General features: G+C 52.9%; 1 protein-coding gene across 1 annotated transcript; it reads left to right on the forward strand.

The window, feature by feature from the left end:
* The first annotated feature begins 7,824 nt into the window (after positions 1-7,824).
* MRPL45 (mitochondrial ribosomal protein L45) lies at positions 7,825-15,482 on the forward strand. The gene is made up of 8 exons (XM_077806508.1): positions 7,825-7,902; positions 9,631-9,832; positions 10,608-10,725; positions 11,713-11,811; positions 12,509-12,557; positions 13,436-13,585; positions 13,668-13,841; positions 14,756-15,482. Exons 1-8 carry the CDS (start codon positions 7,825-7,827, stop codon positions 14,852-14,854), a joined length of 969 nt encoding a protein of 322 aa, XP_077662634.1. The 3' UTR covers positions 14,855-15,482.
* Positions 15,483-20,066: the final 4,584 nt, after the last annotated feature.

Below are 20,066 nucleotides of genomic sequence, written 5' to 3' on the forward strand. Positions count from 1 at the left end.
CTAGCGCTTGGAGCTGATGGCACAGGGAGGATTAGCATTTGGAGCCAGCTTTGGCTGTGCCGCGTCAGGGCAAGAGCAGCTCAGGATCCCAGGGGAGTTAACGTGGCCAAGAGGAGAAGCAGTATGGGACTAGAAACACTGGGCCTGATTCTCAGTGACTCCATTCCTCTGCTTGTGGCAGGGACAAAGGCAGTGGTGGGGGAGAAGGTAGCTTTCAGCAGCGCTCCCAATATTCCGGGACTACTCAGGGCCCTGCCTGCACCCCGGCATAAGGGGAGCTGTTCTAATTTATACCCTGATTTTCATGGCTCCCTATGGGCCCTGGGCAACAGAACAGCCATAGTACACCGTGGGCATGCCCCCGACTTACCCCCTACAGCGGGGGCTGGGAGCAAGGTTGGCGTAGAGATGTGGGTGCAGGGAGGCTCAGGAAGTTCTTTCCACCCCGTTTGCACTGTCAGAGCAGCTTGAGAGGGCCTCCAACGGGTAAGTGAGAATCAGGCCCTCTGAGCAACAGGCAGCCTGGGTGAATAATCCTCCTTCCACAGTGAGATCCACACACCCTGCCGGTTGCCGTCAATAGCCCGGTTCCAGCCAGGTCTCCCTGTTCAGCAGGGCCAGGGATCGTGTGTGTGGGATGCATGCTAGCCAATGTACCCTGTGGAACCCATGCCTAAAACCCGTGTAGGCACACCTTGCTGTAGCTGGCACGGCTCTGATCTCTGCACGGACGGAGTGCAGGTGCGAGCGGATGCCCTGTGCCGAAGGCTGCACACTGGGCTTTTCAGAACCAGGACCCATTGTTTTTTCCCTTTCTAGCTTCGTTGCTCTGGGGTGGGGAGGGTTGAGGGAACCAGGCCCCCCACTTTCCCTGTCCATTCTGCTCCACCCTCAAAGCAAGCAGCTTTCGGAAGGGTCTTATGTTTCCTAAACTGGTTCCCCTATGACTAGTCAGATCCCCTCTCTTGCTTGTAACATCGTATTCCTCCCCCAGCTGCCCCACCCGGAGTCAGGACTTTCAGCAGCAAGCAGAGAGAACTGTGTGTGGCTAGAGCAGCCAGGGCACATTCCAAGACTGCTTCTCTTCTCTCCTCTCCCTCAGAGCACACATTGCTGAGCTCTGCACACTTGAGACGGTATCAAGAAGGTAGAGCTGCTGGAGGAATGCCCGTGGCGTGAGGGATCCGGGCCAAGAAAGCCATGAATGAAAATGACTTTGCATCTTTCCTCCCCCGCTTTGAGATAAACTGGATCCCTAGCTATGAAATGCAGCCACTTCTGGGGTGGGGCCGGTGACACCCATGGAGCTGATATGTAACATGGTGATGATAATGATTTTATGAACACTGTATGTGACCTAGTTACTGATGGTAAGTTATTGGGGCTTGTCACACGGCAGCTAGCTCTTTAACAGAAATGGGTCTTAGCCCCACCTGTGACATTGTTAATTCTCTTTCCCAGGTAAGGAAAATCAAGATGGGTCATGATACAATCAGGACTCTGGGATAAATAAAGGAGAGGCTTAGAAAGGTGGCAGGGTGGTAAGGCTCCTGTAGGCTACCAGAAGAATGGGTTTGTTAGGGCCACAGAGAAGACAATCCAGGGAGAATTTTGGATCCTCTCCTGGGTAGGGGAAGGAGGACTCCAGATAGGAAAGCCTGAGGGTGCTGCTTGCAGAGCCCCTGGACTAGCAGAAAATGCAAGAGCTGATAATGAATTTTTGTGTTGGGTGATAGACTTTACTTTGAAGCTTGCTTTGAATTATGTTAGGAAACCAGCCCCAAGCTGGGGTGTCATTAGCTCCAAGTCAGCCTCTGTGGATTATTTCTGGGATGCTTGGAGGGAAACTGAGACAGGACTGCGGCAGATCCACAGGGGTTGCTCTAGAAGTGGTGACCCTATAATTGTTAGAAAATGTTCTTGTATGAATGGGTTGATCTCCCTGAGTAGGGAGCTGAGGAAAGGACAAACAAGAAGGCAAGCCAGTGGTCCCAGAGAAGCAACCTCTCAGCAAACAGTGGAGGGTAATTAGAAGATTGGCCTGCTTCTAGGCTGAAATGACCCAGCTGTTTTTGCTAGGCTGGGAGGCTAGACATCAAAAGGGGCTATTAAAAGTTTAAAAAGAGACTCTGGTCCTGCAAAGGGGGAATTTATTGCCACTGCCAGGGAGTTGTCCATGAGCTCGGATAGGGAGACAATGGACACAGCGGCTCTGTGAGAGGCTACAGAGAGCTAGTCCTTCCAGCGTCCCCAGGTGGAAGATGGTTAGACGCCTGGTAAGCAGGCAGGCCTATGGACTGGCTGATGACTGCATTTCTCTGAAATGCTGTTCTTCTAAGCTTAGCTGTTTAGTCACTGGTTCCTGTTATCACGACCCTGGAGAGACCAGAGCAGCAGGATCTGAGCCTGAGTCAGACCTGCTGAGGTCACCACAGTGAGTACCCTGGGACAGTTCAATCACAAGGGGAAGAATTGTGATTCCACCCTGAGCCAGGTGACGGCTGGAGGCCCGGGGGGTGCACTCGGCCAGATCAGGAGGGGTCAAAGGGGCAGTTGGCCTGGTGACTCTGACAGAGCCCAGCAACTGTTTGCAACCCAGTTGTTCATGACAAGAAGCGAAGATGAATCCAACTGGAGCTGAAAAGGGAGTAGGGGTCAGCATAAAAGTACTCCTCAAGCTGAGGTTCACATATCTACTCTGCCCCCTGCTCCCCTGCCAAAAAAAGCCATGGGATTTTTTTTAATAATCATGAGTAAATTCCACTGTAGCTGTTGCACCTGGGTTACGTTTGGCCCAGCCTGTCTGACATGATGAGTAGCATAGGAACCATGCCCCTTCTCTGGCCATTACATATGAATATTGGGCAAGAACCAAACCAAGGAGCCCGGGTTGAGGTTTTCCCATTCCAACTTGGCTTTAATTGGCCTGATTCTCAGTTACGCTAAGGCCCATTTACATTGCTCTGCAGCAGCCTGGGTACTCCTCCGCCTCCCTGCAAAGTCCCTGAGACTGCCTCCAGCGCTGGGGGCCTCCCCTACTCAGTGCACAGCTGGGGTGAGGTCCTGCTCTCAGCCCCTAGGAGTTGTATGGGGGTGTGGCACTGGATGGGAAGGAGGACCAGAGGCTGCTCTAATTTACACTGGGCTGAGCAGGGATTGTGCTGTGCAGCCCTGAACTGTGCAGCACTAGAATGGTGGCTTATGGTGACCTTTGGCCCCCACCTCCTACGAGGAGCCCCACAAATTGAAATGGAGCTAGGCAAAAGAGGAGTGGTGGCTTGGGCTCTCAAGCTGCCAAAGTCAGGGTGGTCTGAATCCAAGTTTCACTTTCTCAAAGCCCTCAGCATTTGCGGGGATGCTGGTAAATAAATGGTTTTAGGATCTGGCCGATTGAGATGCTCATGCCCTCTGAATGGCAGGGCTCCAAAGCCCAGCTTGGCCTCTACGTATCCCCCTAAGCCACTCTGCTCCACATCCAAAGTGAGGGGCTGTAAACCAGAGCCGTGTGTTTAGCTGCTGAACGGCAGGATGTATAAACGGGGCTCTCGTCACGTTTTACGCATCGCGTTGCTGGCTCTCTAAAGCCGCTGTGTGTCTGCCGCTCCACCCTGTGTCCTTGTTACCGTTTCCTGGCACGTTTCAGGGTCCTGGCTGGCAAAACCACTGGAGCAACTCGAGCCCCCTTTGCAAACCAATCAGAAGGCACTCTTTTTTTTTTTCCTCTTTGTTGCCAGTGACTAAGAATAGCGTGGGGAAGGTGTTGCTCCCTGCGTGTCCCTGGAACGTCAGAGCTGTTTGCCCGCTCTGGGCGTGGGGAGTGTACACTCTGCTGCAGGCTGCTCTGCATGCCAGGAGCTGAGCGGTGCTAGGAGTGGAGTACAAATTCTGTAGTTCCCAGAGCACTTTGGGACCCTTCTGGATGTCAGGAGACTGGGGACTGGCTATAGGGCCTGTGGAGTCAGATCTGCTTGTGGTCAGACTGCGGTAAATCTGGAGTTGTGAAAAAAATTTGGTGCATCGTCACCCTCTAGGTTGGGGGCTTCCCCCCACCCCCCTCTGTCATATGGGCAGGTGCCCCTGGCACAAACACCAAGGTACAGCTGGCACTACCTGGCCCTCATGGTATATTCAGTAGAGAGCAAGGAGTGAATTGATTTTAAAGGCCCAGCTATCCCTTGAGCCCCACAAATGTATCCCAGGGTGGCACTTGAGAGAGGTGCACAGGGAGAGCCTCAGTACCCAGGGCTGCTAAGCCAACCCCTTTCGCAAGACCATTATTCACCAAGAAACAAACGAGAGGGCAAAGTTCCAGAGATTCCTCTCCAGCAGCTTCTCCCAGTGCCAAACCTTCCCCCCCCTCCAGCGAGTGTCGGCTAGAAAGACAATAGGGCCAGCATCTCAGCTGGTGGAAATCAGTGCAGCTCCTGGCAAAATAGTTTATAGGAATGTAATTGTAACAACATAAGTTCCTGGGGAATAGCATTATTATACAAAACCCTTACGTAAAGGAGGGTTTTACAATTTAAAAAAAAAAAGGGGGGGGGCGGTTAACAGGACATGTCCTAGCTTTCTAAATGTTTAAAGGAGCTCTTTAAAAACATAGTGTTCGTTTGCTTTTCAGAGTTTTACCTAAATGAATTGACCAGAATACAAAAATCCCAACCAAACCAAAACTTTTCTTAAGAGTTATCACTAGTAAATTGTGAAGAAAGCTTCAACATGTGGGGTATAGCACAAAAGCCCCAACTGAGGACTTTTACAATTAAAAAAAATATATATTTTTAAGAGACAAAACACCGTAGCTGTATGACCGCAGGAAGCTGTCACCCCCTCACTCATTTATGTGAAGAAAGAGCCCCCAACCCCTCTGCTCTATTCTTGCTCCTCCTCCTGTCCTGATTTTTAGTTTAAAACTGTCACCTTTTCATGTTCTTTCGCTAAACATCCAGTTTTTAATCATATCAAAGTTTTAATTTATAAACTTTGAAAAAAGTTTAATGTGTAATGCAGAATAGGGGGGATAAGCGAGCGGGCCTGGATTTTAGGGGAATATTGATAACTGCCTGAAATCTTTTTGGTAGGTAGAGTTGTAGCCATGTCAATCCCAGGATATGAGATGCGCACGGTGGGTGAGGTGATATCTGTCTCTCCAACAAAAGTCGGTCGAACAAAAGATAAGCTTTCGAGCCACACAGAGCGGCTCTTCTGGGCTGGAGATCTCTCTCACCAACTAGAGTTGCCAAACTTCCAGGATTGTCCTGGAGTCTCTAGGAATTCAAGATTAACCTTTAATTAAAGATTATGTCCTGTGACGAAACCTCCAGGAATATGTCCAACCAAAACTGGACCACCAACAGACGTTGGTCCAATAAAAGATATTACCTCATCCACCTCATCTCGCAGAAATCTTTTTTGGCAAAACAGTTTTGTAGGTGGCCCTCCTTTGTTGGGCAAGCGTTTGTCAGATAGAAAGACCTCCCCACTTCATGAGGCGTTGTTTTCCCCCCCTTCAATGGACTATCGGATATAAAATGAACAAAAACATTGAGGGAGGACATGCCTGGAGATATTTTGTAGCAGTACCTGCCAAGCAACAATTACATTTTTTCAATATTTATTTATCATTACAGTCCAGGAGTCCTAAAGAATTATTTTTGTTTTTACACAACTCTTTATATTTTACTTGTATACAGACTGTAACCGTCCATGCTTTGCAGAGTTAAATAATACAAGCCAGGGGACGAGAGAGTTGAGAAATGACTGAAAACAGAGGTGTTATGATGACTAATGCAGAGGGCCCGGGGGAAATTAAAAGGCTCAGATGAAGTAGAAGAAAGTAAGATTTTAAGAGAAGATTTGAAGAAAAGGGTGGGGGAATTGAGGGCTTTAAGGCTACTTTGCAATGGCCAGAGGCCCAGCTACCGATATTCCTAATGCACAAGCACACAGGCGTTCTTATTAGCGGAACAGGCCATCCATATGCCTTTTGTTGTTAATGATTTGTCACCTAATGACAGGTGGAAGATAAAAAGAATACAAAACAAAGCATGCACCTTGCTTTTCGTTTTAACAACCTACCTTCACTCCCCACCGACTACTGTGCCAGACAGAAGTTTCTCCTTACCTTTGGAGGGAAGCCAATAGACTTTTGAGGCGTTGTCCCTAAGCTACTGGCTACAAAAGTATCGCACTTGTTGGAACAGGCCTGTTGATTAAAAACCAAAGCACCTGATTTCACCCCTCCAGGAGAGGAAGAGGCTGGCTCTCTGATAGCGCTACGGTCTAGTTATACAGGAAAACTTATTCTAAGGGGAAAAAACAACTGGTTGCAGGGACTTAACAAATGATGCATTTCTGCTCATGCAGAGTCAAAATGCGATCTATTCGCTGGACCAGTTTGCAAAATAAATGTTCTTAGGTCTGGAAAGAAAACTTCGAGCCCACCCTACACAATGTGGGTGCTTAGGGAAGGCAGCATGTCTGTTGCCCCAGGAGCTTCCATTTTTAGTTTCTTAGGCAGGGCCAGCGAGGGGGTATTCGACTGATTAAAAGGAGGCCTTATGATGCAAATAAAAAGTATAGGGTCTTTCCCTTATTGGTACATGTCGCCTTATCACCGGGGCCTGGGCTGGCATGTGGATCCGTTCAGCACTTTCTGAGCTAGCTTTGGCACACTGAGTTGTGGGGGGCAGTGCATGTTGAGCGGGGGGTGGGGGGGGTGGAGGGTTCCCCATCCCCCTCTGCTTTTTAGCAGTAAACAAAAGAGTGAACACAAAGTCACCCTACACCATGTACAGTGAGCTTGGGGGGGGTCCCTCCCTCCTTCCCCCCGTGCACACTGAGAGGAGGGGAGGCTCCCTATTGCCTCTCCTTCCCCCCCCAGTGCACACTGAGCTTGGGGAGGTCCCTCTCTCCTTCCCCCCCAGTGCACACTGAGCTTGGGGGGCTCCCTATAGCTTCTCCTTCCCCCGCATGCACAGAGCTTGTGGGGGGTCCCTCTCTCCTTCCCCCATGCACTCTGAGCTTGGGGGGCTCCCTATCTCCCCCCCCCGTGCACACTGCGAGTTGGGGGCTCCCTATCTCTTCTCTCCCCCCCGCGCACACTGAGCTTGGGGGGCTCCCTATAGCCTCTCCTTCCCCCTGTGCACACTGAGCATGGGGGGGTTCCCTATCTCTCCCCCGCGCGCACACTGAGCTTGGGGGGCTCCCTATAGCCTCTCCTTCCCCCCCAGTGCACACTGAGCTTGGGGGGGTTCCCTATCTCCCCCCCCCCCGTGCGCACTGCGCGTGGGGGGCTCCCTATCTCTTCTCTCCCCCCGCGCACACTGAGCTAGGGGGGTTCCCTGTCTCCCCCCCCATGCACTCTGAGCTTGGGGGGCTCCCTATCTCCTTCCCCCCGCGCACACTGAGCTTGTGGGGGGTCCCTCTCTCCTTCCCCCCATGCACTCTGAGCTGGGGGGCTCCCTATCTCCCCCCCGTGCACACTGCGCGTGGGGGGCTCCCTATCTCTTCTCTCCCCCCGCCCCCCCGCGCACACTGAGCTTGGGGGGATCCCTCTCTCCTTCCCCCCGCGCACACTGAGTTTGGGGGGCTCCCTATAGCCTCTCCTTCCCCCCCAGTGCACACTGAGCTTGGGGGGGTTCCCTATCTCCCCCCCCCCGTGCACACTGCGCGTGGGGGGCTCCCTATCTCTTCTCTCCCCCCGCCCCCCCGCGCACACTGAGCGGGGGGAGGGGAAATCAGGAAGCCGCCCGTGGAATTTTCCACTCCGCTGCGGACTCAGCACTGGCTCCGCCCCTCGGCCCTGGCGCCGTCCATCCCGTCATGCAATGCGGATCCAAGATGGCGGCCCCCATGCAGCGGGGCTTGTCCCGGCTCCTGCCGCTCGGGCGGTGCCTGCAGGTGGAGCCGGCTGGGCGGGGGACGCAGAGAGCGCGGGGGGGAGGCTGCGGGGCTTGGGGGATGACGGAGAGTGAGCCGGGGGGGGGGAGGCTGCGGGGCTGGGCGGGGGACGCAGAGAGCGCGGGGGGGAGGCTGCGGGGCTTGGGGGATGACGGAGAGTGAGCCGGGGGGGGGGAGGCTGCGGGGTTTCGGGGGTGACGCGGAGTGGGCCGAGGGGGGGGGAGGCTGCGGGGCTTGGGGGGTGACGCGGAGTGAGCCGAGGGGCGGGAGGCTGCAGGGTTTGGGGGGTGGGGACGGAGAGTGAGCCTGGGGGGAAGGCTGCGGGGCTTGGGGGGTGACGCGGAGTGGGCCGAGGGGGGGGAGGCTGCGGGGCTTGGGGGGTGACGCAGAGTGAGCTTGGGGGGGAGGCTGCGGGGCTTGAGGGGTGACGGGGAGTGAGCCCGGGGGGGAGGCTGCAGGGTTTGGGGGGTGATGCGGAGTGAGCCGAGGGGCGGGAGGCTGCGGGGCTTGGGGGGTGGGGACGGAGAGTGAGCCGGGGGGGAAGGCTGCGGGGCTTGGGGGGTGACGCGGAGTGGGCCGAGGGGGGGAAGGCTGTGGGGCTTGGGGGGTGACGCGGAGTGAGCTGAGGGGGGGGAGGCTGCGGGGCTTGGGGGGTGACGCGGAGTGAGCCGAGGGGGGGGAGGCTGCGGGGCTTGGGGGGTGACGCGGAGTGAGCCGAGGCGGGGGAGGCTGCGGGGCTTGGGGGGTGACGCGGAGTGAGCCGGGGGGGGGGAGGCTGCGGGGCTTGAGGGGTGACGGGGAGTGAGCCCGGGGGGGAGGCTGCGGGGCTTGAGGAGTGACGGAGAGTGAGCCGAGGGGGGGGAGGCTGCGGGGCTTGGGGGGTGACGCGGAGTGGGCCGAGGGGGGAAGGCTGTGGGGCTTGGGGGGTGACGCGGAGTGAGCCGAGGGGGGGGAGGCTGCGGGGCTTGGGGGGTGATGCGGAGTGGGCCGAGGGGGGGAGGCTGCGGGGTTTGGGGGGGTGACGCGGAGTGAGCCCGGGGGGGAGGCTGCGGGGTTTGGGGGGTGACGCGGAGTGAGCCGAGGGGCGGGAGGCTGCAGGGTTTGGGGGGTGGGGACGGAGAGTGAGCCGGGGGGGAAGGCTGCGGGGCTTGGGGGGTGACGCGGAGTGAGCCGAGGGGGGGGAGGCTGCGGGGCTTGGGGGGTGACGCGGAGTGAGCCGAGGGGGGGGAGGCTGCGGGGCTTGGGGGGTGACGCGGAGTGAGCCCGGGGGGGAGGCTGCGGGGTTTGGGGGGTGACGCGGAGTGAGCCGAGGGGCGGGAGGCTGCAGGGTTTGGGGGGTGGGGACGGAGAGTGAGCCGGGGGGGAAGGCTGCGGGGCTTGGGGGGTGACGGAGAGTGAGCCGGAGGGGGGAGGCTGCAGGGCTTGGGGGGTGATGCAGAGTGAGCCGGGGAGGGCTGTGGCGTTTTGGGGGATGCAGATTGAGGCTGGGGGCTGTAGAACTTGGGGGTGTATAGTGAGCTGGGGAAGGCTGTGAGGTTTGGGGGGATATAGAGTGAGTTGCGGGAAGGCTGTGAGTTTTAGGGAGGATACAGAGTGAGCATGTGGGGGCATGCAAATTGAGCTGCAGGGGGAGGCTCTGCTGTTTGGTGGGGGGATGCCGAGTGAGCCGGGGGGGTGAGGAGGTGGCTAGGAAGGCTGGGTGCTTGACTATCTGCATCTTTTCCTCAGGGTGTAGAACCCTTACTCAGTCCTACTAGACTGACTCAGACCTCGCTTCTGGTCCCAGTGAGAACAAAGAGACGGCACTTTGTCCCTCCTTCTGTCAATGCCAAGCATATGACTCAGGAGGAGCAGAAGCTGAAAGCCAGGGCTGCAGGCATTGTGATCCCTTATGAGCCCCCAGAACGCCCCATCCATCTTGCCTGCACAGGTAGGAACAGGATCAAAATGGTGTTGGTGTCTTCTAGGGGTGCGAGTTGGATGTGGGATAGAGGGAGAACTAATCCTAGGTGGAAGTGTGGGACCAGTAACCTAAGAAATCTGGGACCTTTGTCAATTGGTTCAAAATGGGGCTGTTGCCTCTGATTACATTCACTGCCTCTTCATGGAGAGAATAACCCTCACACTTAACTTCTATTTAGTGCTGCTGAATGGTGCCAGACTAATGGATCAGAGATGGGATGGATGGTGCATGGCAAGCTTTCGTTTCCCCCACAGGAACGTGCCTTTCTGTGATCTGCAGGGACCGCCTCTAGGGTTGAGAGGGGTGTCTGGTCTCTCTGATCCATTCAACCCCAGTCTGCCATGAAGTGGGCCAGTTATTGCTGATTGTGGTGGTGTTTCGTGTGTTGTGGAACCTGGATTGAGACTCACCAAACACCTCTCACAGGGGCCACCCAAGAGCCAAAAGATGGTGGTAACTTTAGGTCCAAACCTGTGCTGTTTTGGGGCCAGTGCCCTAGCAGTGATTGGCGACCATTGTTGAACCTCTGAGATTTTTAATCCCCACTGTACTTCTGTCCCTTCCTTTAGGTTTTGGGATAAAAACATATTTAGGGAGTAAACAGGCAATCCAGTTTCCTACTTCTCCCTGGCTGTCTAGTATTTCACCTGTTTGTTCTCTTGAGACTTTCATGTTTCTTGAAGAACTTAACCTGTTGCCATGGTATTGATCTCTTCCTGTTCTCTCTCTCTCTCTGACACAGCTGGAATTTTTGACCCCTATGTGCCTCCTGAGGGTGATGCCCGCTTGTCTTCTCTGTCAAAGGAGGGGCTGAAGCAAAGAGCGGAGCAGCTGAAGCAGAGTGCTGCTTCACAATTAGCGTATGTATCCCAGGCTTCCGTTCAGGAGCTGCTTCGGTGTAGCAGCAATTCCACTGCAAAGCCTTGCTTGCAACTGTAGGATGCTCAGTTTTTCCACCTGGCTCTTGCCTTATTGCTGTACTGTCCTGTGTCAGTGCTGCTAACTCTGTGATACCGTCAAATAATCTTGGGGCGGGGGGGGGCTGTGATTTACTCATCGGTGTTTTGTCCCCAGGGGACCGTGTCCGTGATGTGCTACCTCCTGATAGACGATGGCTAGACTCTCATTTGTTGTTGTTTGTGTTACACTCGTGTCCCTAATTCCCAGCTAAGATTGGTGCTGTACGTTGCTAGACATTGTGTAGACAGAGTAAGAGACCGACCCTGCCCTAGAGAATTTACAGTCTAAATAGACAAGACAAAGGGTGGGAGGAGAGAGGAAGTAGCATCATCCCCCTTTTGGGGAACCAAGGTACAGGGATTAGATGACTTGCTCAAGGTTACACAAGGGGGTCGGGGCAGAGCTGAAAATTGAACCTCAAACTCTTGAGTCCCACTCCAGTAGCTTAATCACAAGGCTATCCTTCCTCTCTACTTCCCTTCCATGTTCACGGCCTCTGCTCACTTGCAAAGCCACCGATCGGAAACTTCAACATGAGTCTCTGCCATTGGGAGTGAGCGCGGGGCACTAGTTGCGGGGTGAATTGCCTGACTTTTGTTGCAATGTTAAGTGTTGTATGGTGGTTGGTTATTCTAGACCACACACTACACCCATGTAATAGCTTATCTTGGGCGCAAGGAGACTCTGTGTCATCAGGGAGTCCCTAATCAGTGACTCCGCAATGGAAAATGGGATTAAAGCAAGTGAAACTGTCTTGATCTTCTGGAGGATATGAGGGTTCTGAATTGCTCTTTGCTCGAGGGCACTATATTAGCTGTAAGCCATTGGACGCGGAGGGCATCAGACCAGCTCCCATCATAAAGCATTTCTTATCCTTGTCTTTGCAGAATCCGGAAGGTAAAAGATTATGATCCTGACTTCAGCACTAGAACATTCCCGGAGAAGGCCCAGGAGATATTCATTGAAGCTCACAATTGCCTGACAAAGTAAGAATTCGCAAAATTCTGTTACTCTGAAAAGTAAGAATTGTTCTTTCTGGGTGTTGTGGTTTTTCAGGGCTTTCCTTTTGCCCTACTTATGTGCCATATTCTTTCCTCCTCTCTTTTTAGTAGATCGTCTTTGTTTCTCAGGTGCTATGTATTTCCTGCTGCTGCCTCCATGAATAAGAGGTGGTTGAGATGCCATAGGCCAATACTCCTTTAATTCCAGCTGACAAGGACAGCAAGAAACAAGAGGTGGCAAACATATCTGGAGCCTGATTTCCAGATTTGTTGAGCATCTGCCGCTCTCACTGAAATCGGTGGAAACGTGAACGCTCAGCACCTATGGAAATCAGGCCCCGGAGGCATTGTTTTGATCCTAAGTGTTACAATGTCATGCTGATTTGCACCATTTTCCAGTGATAAGACAAAACACACTTCAAAATTGCATCTTGCTTAGTTTTAACCGCCAATAAAACAGCTGAGACATATTTGGCTTCCCAAGGGAGACCTGCTGTTAAATGTCATTGCCTTTGGGGCCTGGTTCCATTTGTGCTCTGTCCTTCATCTGAAATCCCAGTTCACAGCTCAGCCCTTTGCATTTTGCCAGTGGATTATATACAACATGTATGGGAAGCAGGGCTTCTTGGGTGTGTCTTTTCAGCATGTGCATCGGAGTAATGTGGTGTATTTCACTTTACAGTTTCAACAAGCAGAAACTTCACTCCCTGGTGACTGAACGCTGCTACCCGGTAAATATTTATCTGGAGTCAGCATGTCCTTTAGAAACCACGAACGGGCTGAACCATCAGCTGTCTCCTTTCTTTGTACTCCGAGAAATGAGGCAGAACACAAGTCAAGCTGGGAGTTAAGGACCAGGCACTTCGTCGCATACAGTCCGTGTTCATCTCGGGGGCAGAATGGATGTGTCTTGTAAACACATGAGTTTGGGATCTGACTGGAGCTGAAGGGATGCTGCTGTGTACTATGGGACCAGAATTTGATCTACCTTTTAGAGAACAATGAACATCATTTTTGTAGGATCTCCACAATGGGCTTGCTCCCCGCATTGGAGAGAATACCAGACTCCCCCGCTGATTTCGGTGGCAACAGAATCAGGCCCAAAGAGAGCTGTAGCTGCCCCTTTGGCTCTGCCACAGCAACTAACCAAGGGTCCCTGTTTGAACAAAGGAAGTAAACAAAGCCACGTTAATTTCTGTTGCCTTGGAAATGTATGGGGAGGCCTAGTTCAGTTGAGAGCAACCTTGTTCTCATTTCCCTAAGATGCTGCTAAAACAGTGCTAAGGAAAAGTGTAAATTAAACCCTGTCTTTGAGTTCCTTTGTATTGGGGTAAGGGTGATACTGGAAGGGGCTCATCCATATCCCATGGAAAGCTAAGCACCCTTTAGGGTGCCCTAGAGACACTGAGTTTTTGTAACAGTGCTCAGCACTGTGACCGGGGGGGCCTGGGGTTAACCCCTCATGTTCTGCGTCTCCCACCATCGCGCCACGTGAGCTCAGATGGCGCACTTATCCATTCATGGATTTGGAGTGTCTCTCTCCTCTGAGTGCAGGAGCCTGTTGACCAATTCGTCTTCGTGTTGCTAAGTGACGTCATTTTCTCCCTAGGAAATGGTGCGTGGGAACAGATACAATACCATCCGCTGGAACTTTGTGGAGTCGCTGGAGCCTCCCAGGGTGGTTCAGATTCGGTGCCCAGATATGGTGAACAAGGGCAACCTGTATGGACAGGTGACAGTCCGCATGCACACCCGGCAGGTACGGTCTCTTATCTGCGTGTTGTCGCACAGCCAGCCCTCGTTTGATGTCAGCATGACAGGTTTCATGGTTCTTCCTACAGACCTTGGCTATCTATGACCGGTTTGGGCGGCTGATGTACGGTGGGGAGCAGGTGCCGAAAGACGTCTTGGAGTATGTCGTATTTGAGAGGCACCTGGTCAACCCTTATGGCTCTTGGAGGGTACACGGCAAGATCGTGCCAGCCTGGGCTCCGCCAAAGGACCCCATTATCAAGGTAACACATCTGAGAGCGGGCACCCACTCCTGCTTTGTAGACTACGTGATAAGTCTGCAAAACCACCCCCCAAGTCCTGCGCTCAAAAGTTGCTCTTTCAGGACCTTGGCAGCTTCACTGCTGGTAGCGTTTCTTGCTTCTGCTGGAGGCTCTCTGGCGCACGCACCAGCCCCTCTTGCCGCTCTGTGTGATTCGGATTTTACAACAATGCTACAACAATTCGGGCAAAGAATAATACGTGGGGCTAAATATAGTTGAGCCACAGCCTGGTGCAGCTGGTTGGAATGGGGACTAGGAGCTTTGGGGTTTGAATGGTGTGGGAGGCACAGGGAGAGGAATGGTCTTCTGGCTAAAGCACAGGAGATCTGGGTTTCTAGTCCTGGTTCTGCCACAGACATGCTATGTGTCCTCCAGTGATTGACTTAACTTCCCGATCTGTAAAATGGGGATAATGCTGACCAAATCTTGGGATGTTGGAAGGCTTAATCAGCTAAGGTTTGTAAAGCATTTGAGGTCTTCAGCTGGAATATGCTATAGACACTGATTATTGTTGGACTGAGAGCTGATTGGAGGAGGAGATCAACCCCTTTTGGCCATTTACACCCCCCGGGCTTGCTGCTGCTGCATGTGGCCAGGCAGAGACGTGCATGGGCTATTACTGCTTTGCCAAACACCTGTTACAGCAAACAGGCTCCAGCTAAGGAAGGCTGCTGAGACGAGAGAAATGGCATGGATGCTCCCATCACCCATGCACCATCTGGCCATCTTTCTTCTGGAGGGCTATGCAGTGCCATAACCCTGTGGTTGGCTTTGTAGCCTGGGAAGGTGTTTTTCTGTTAGCTCAGGGGCTTTCAGTACAGAGCTTCTTTGCAGTCAGTCTGATGGCAAGCTAATTCGGTGTTTTGCTCTCTCAGACGGTGATGGTCCCTGGCCCCATCCTGGACCCCTCGCAAGAATTTGATGAGATCCAGTATGAAATGCCAAAGTCCAAACAGACGCAGTGGTACAAATAACGGCAGATGGATGGGGCAGCGACGGCGGGTGAGAAAGCAATAGACCAGAGACGTGACCGCTCTTCGGTTGTGTGATCAGCATGACTGCGGGCCTCTATTCCAACTGAGCAGAGACGCCATCAGAGAAGTCTGTGCAGAGAAACTTACAACGAGCAGAATGCTGCCTGGCGTGGGTCGGCTCTTCCCCGTACCACACGCCGTCAAGTGTGCTGCCTCTCAAACTGTATCAGTTTTGTTCTGGAGACCAGTAATCCCCCATCTTCAGAATTGCTCATTAAGCAACCCTCAGTGCAGGGACTGATGTCCCTGCTTCATTTGCCAGAGGAGTGTCTATGGGTGTGGAGTACCGTTCTTTTCTTTTTTCCTTCCCCTAGTTTGCCTCGGTGGGTGGTGCCCACGCCTCGATTCTGTGATTCTGAACCCCCTGTTCTCCTCCCTTGCTTGTGCCCCTATAGTCACAATAACAATCTGTGGGAGGCGAGCGTCAAACTCTCCCGCTCGAAGGTTGGAAACCAGGCTGTAAATTGCCGTCCACCCATCTTGCACCCAGAAATGGGGAGCTCCCAGATGGGGTTGTAATACTGCGCCTGTAATGTAATAAAACACCATGGGCTTGTTGACCCAGAAAGGTGTGTAAATTGCCATTTGCAGCCCAAGAGGCAGCAGGTTTTGCCGTCGATGCGTCTGGAAGGTCTGTATCTGATGGCTGATCATGAAGATGGATGATGGTATATTGCTGACAGTGGTTACAGGGGGCGGGTTGGCGGGACATTTTTGCACTCTCACAAGTTTTTGCAGCCCTGCTTTCCCAGTAGGACAGCTTGAGTCATCTGTTACCTTTGCCTCACTCTTGTGTCCCGGTGAGAGAAGTAAAAGGCTCCCAACCGGCTACGGGCTCCTCCCTCCCTCCTTGGGCTGTTCATGTAGCTCCTCTCTCCCTTTTTGCTGTGAGTTGGCATTCTGCTTGCCAGGGCTGCTTTGGGGATCAGCGTCCCCCTTGCTCTGTCTGCGTCTCACTGCGCTGGGGGAAGTGGTGTGAAGGTAGCAGAGCAGCCTGGCTGGGGCGTTCTGTTTAGTAAATAGAAACTGCCCTGTCACTCACCCTGGGAGAGTAGCAAAGTAGGCTTCATGTCTTAAACCAGCTAAGTCTCCAGCGTCCTAGCTGGCTTTCCGAAGGAGAGGATGATGAGCAAGTGACTTGAATGAGGTCACAAGATGCAGCTCTAGCTAGAATACCGCTGGCTCCTAGTCCTCAGAGCAATCCCAGTATGGATGTAGCTGCCTTTTGAAATTTACATACGTTTGCAGGTTGAGGAACGACGACCGCACCTAGTGGGAATACAGCGTTATTAGAAAATTACCATGTCATATTTTACCTTGGCACTCGGTGACAGATGCTGTACCCTGCAGTCCGTGTCCCAGAGAGCTTGCAACCTAAAGAAAGAGCCCCATTTTGTTGGTTTAGAAATAGAAACATTTCTTAAAAATGCGTAAGTGCCCCTCCTGATTTCTCAGTGGAGTGGAGTACACCTAAGGCAGGAGACACTCCATTTTCTTCAGTCTCCCAGGTTTTCCCAGAGTGCAGGGTTTGGCAAGTGCTTACACTACAGCTTACGTGTTTGGTCTCTTGGGGGAGAAGCCAATGGTGCTCTCTTGACCTGTCCTCAGACTCATTCCTTTTGCTCTTACTAACAATCCAGTTGTTCATGTTTTAGCAGATGCCAGAACCTCTTGTATGCTACTTGACCCTCTTCAGGAGGCCATGTGCAGTGGGATTTGAGAGCATTATTTTTTCTGCCTCAGAGGAGAGTCGATCCCATCTGTTCCATATGATGCCTGTAGTAAGAGTCTCTTAACTACTTATTCTTGCTTAATTCTGAAATATCTCCTGTGAGTGGAGTATTTCTAAAATCTCAGCCAAGGCCTTTCTCTCTCCATTGCGAGCAAAGCCAGCAATAGACCTCTTTAAGAATCCCTTTATTTTTGAACCCAGATCCCCCCGCCTTTCCCAAAGGAGCGTCTTCTAAACAGAGCTTTTGGAGGATAGTCAGCCCATGGGCTCAGGGTTTATAGGGAAATCTCTCTACAGCTCCACCACGTGCAGGCTGGGAGGGGAGCGGCTACCTAAGAAAAATCACAGTTTCAGATAGTTGTCCGTTTTGAGGCTGTGGTGACCAAAGCTGATGGTATAGTCCAGGGGTGGCCAACCTGTGGCTCCAGAGCGGCATGCGGCTCTTCAGAAGTTAATATGTGGTTCTTTGCATAGGCACCGACTCTGGGGCTGGAGTTACCGGTGCCGGGGGGGGGGTGGGGGAGGGGGAGGGTGCTCACTGCTCAACCCCTGACTCTGCCCCTACTTCACCCCTTCCCCCAAGGCCCCCCGCTCCTTCCTGCCCCCTTCCCTGAGCCTGCCATGCCCTCGCTCCTCCCCTTCCCCCCAGAGCCTCCTGCATGCCACTGGAGGCATGGGGAAGGAGCGGGATGCACTGATCAGCAGGGCTGCTGGCAGGCGGCGGGGAGCTAATGGGGGGCTGCTGATGTATCACTGTGGTTCTTCGGCAATGTCCATTGGTAAATTCTGGCTCCTTCTCAGCCTCAGGTTGGCCACCCCGGTATAATCTGTACGACACAAAACGCAACCCAAGTGCCTTCCCTGCTCTGGTTTCTAGTTAAGAATCCATAGCATGTGGGCTCTGAGTGAAAGGTGCCCATTCCTCTCTTACGGGAGTCGTTGGACGGGTTTGTGCTCCTCAGGGGAAGGTCTGCGCTGGCCGTCAACCCTAACAGTGCAGTTAAACAGACCCTCCAAGTTCCACGTGTGTGCTCTGTAGTATCCTCTCTGCTGCCTTGGGGAAGCCTGTAGTGTCTCCTCCATTAACATATTATTTAGCACCTAGAGGCCCCAGCCCAGCAGAAGGCTGCAGTGTACAAACACTGTCTATCCTGGAGTGCTTATAATCTACGTAGACAAGACAAAGGGTGAGGGGGAAGTGACTTACTCAAGGGTCCAGTGGCAGAGTCAGGGATAGCCCCCTGATCTCCAGTCCAATGCTCTACTCACTAGACCATACTACCTCTCTCCAGTACCATGTTTTCTTGTTCAGAGATAGACGCTTGCACCAAAGTGCCAGTCAGGAGAAATACAGTTGCTTCCCTGTGTGACCTTCCGCCCACTGGAGCCCACACCTAGTGAAAGGACTGTGTTAAATACTGTATGGAAAGGGGTGGCCTGCAGTGAGGGCTGGGTATGCAAAAGCTTCCCCTAACTGGAGGAACAGCGCTGGGGAAAGTTACGCAGACCAGCTTGTCAAGCGATGCACTGCTTGGGCCTATAATGAAATGAATGGTTCCGTAATCCTTACCCCTGAGCTGCAGCCTCAGCGACACCAGAGTCTTGAGAGGGAAGCGATGGGAAAAACCAGCAATAAATCACAGCCAGTAGTTCTGCTTGTGGATATAGATAACTCTCTTTATTCTCTGTATGTACATTTTCTTACACAATCGGATGATCCCGTGTGACATTCAGCGCTGAAACAGTTACGTACGCTATACGGCATCGCAACTCCCTACGGACACAGTGAAAGTAAAGGACGGGAGGGGAGAGGAGACAAATCCTGGGCCAAAGCCACGCGATGGGGGATGAAGCTAAAACATTCACTTTTGCTGTCTCTGACCTCACTGCTCCCATCTGAATGGGACAGGTGGCAAAGGTGAGGAATACTGGGAAGCTACTGTCCCGAGCAGCCCTGACTCCTGGAGAGAAGGGGAAAGGGCCAAGATCAAGTTGGTAGAACTGGCATCTCTCTCACAGCGCTTTCTCTGTCATGGTCTCAGATCTATGCTAAGCTGGGCAGAGCTTGGGGCTGGGTGGGGACCTCTAAGGCTGGCCCTGGCCATTCTCCCCCCATTTCTCTCCTCGTGGGGAAAGCTTTCCTTTGTATTTCTCTTTCTGTCCACGGTCAATAATTGTCCTACTGTCAATCTGCCGCTGCCCACGTCAGGCACCGTGTTTCCTCCTGTGGAAAGTTCCAGGGCGAGGAAGTTGCGTGCACCTTCCGCTGTACAATTCCCACCTGTTTTAAGGAGAGGGGAGAGGTCATGGGGAGAACGGGGCACTATCTAGAGCCAGGCACGGGGTGGGCAGGTAGGCACTGCTGGCTTCCCAGACGCCCCTCTGCTGACGCACCTTGGTCCTTGCCCAGCAGCACTTGTGCTCTCCTGACTAGGGCCTAAGGACCCGCTGCATTGATCCATGCTGCTCAGGCTCCCAGCATATGCCCTCCTTTACACAGGGGCCCTTTCTTGGGCTGCTGCAGCATTAGGCCCTTTTGGGGACTGGGCTTCCAGCAGGCGTAACATCTCCAAACTCCACCTAAAAATTGGTGCAGGGTGGCGAGGGTGGGGTGGGGGACAGGACAATAAAGGCATCCAGGAAAAACACCTCTCTGTGTCGCCTAAAAGTGAAGGCTTGCTATTCTTGACTGTGAAAATGAAAGCGATTACCCTTCCTGGGGAGGCTTGGATGCCTTCTGGGCCAAGAAGCGGAATTGTAGCCCTAGGCATGTTCGCACAGGGTGTGATCACACAGACACGCACAGTAATCAGTAATGACAAAGTGCTTTGGAAAGTTAGTGGCATTGTTAGTTAAGACAATAAACACCCTTAAGTTGGAGTTCCCGTGACAGCAGTGTAACAGTGCCGTGTATTTAGCCAGCTGCGTCACTGGTACTGCGGTGAGTGATCCCTGGGGTTCGTTAATACCGAAGTTTCTAAAAGTGAAGCATTGGAAGGGCCTGAAGGTTAGTTTATTCCCCGGGAAGACATCCAGAGATTTGTGGCAAGAGAAAAGAGAATCACTGACTCACAAATAACATGCAGGCACTGAGCCAGCATCACTGGAATGAAACAAAAATGGCTCGTTTCAGATCATGAAATTTGTGTGACTGGTTCAGGGCCTCTGTGGGGAATTTGAAAGTAACTTAATTTGAAATCTAGGCAACAGAGTGACACGCGACTGGAGTGGAACATAAGCAGCAGTTTGTTTATCTCAAGCTTCAAAATCTGAACTAGATTACTGGAGCTACCCTTCACCAAAATGAAGATGGCTGCAGTGTTCGACGAGTGATCGGTTGGGCTGTTGGCAATGACTTGAAAAGCATCTTCCCTTTCCTACTCGGCCTCATCTTTGCATTGACCCTGTCCCCATGTTCCA

Source organism: Eretmochelys imbricata, chromosome 27 (assembly GCF_965152235.1).
Source record: "Eretmochelys imbricata isolate rEreImb1 chromosome 27, rEreImb1.hap1, whole genome shotgun sequence".
Taxonomy (NCBI): Eukaryota; Metazoa; Chordata; order Testudines; family Cheloniidae; genus Eretmochelys; species Eretmochelys imbricata.

Coding starts and splice junctions, on each gene's coding strand:
- MRPL45 (XM_077806508.1), top strand. CDS start 7,825: ATGCAATGCGGATCCAAGATGGCGGCCCCCATGCAGCGGGGCTTGTCC. Junction 12,558..13,435: donor TGACTGAACGCTGCTACCCG/GTAAATATTTAT, acceptor TTTTCTCCCTAG/GAAATGGTGCGTGGGAACAG. Junction 13,842..14,755: donor CAAAGGACCCCATTATCAAG/GTAACACATCTG, acceptor TTGCTCTCTCAG/ACGGTGATGGTCCCTGGCCC.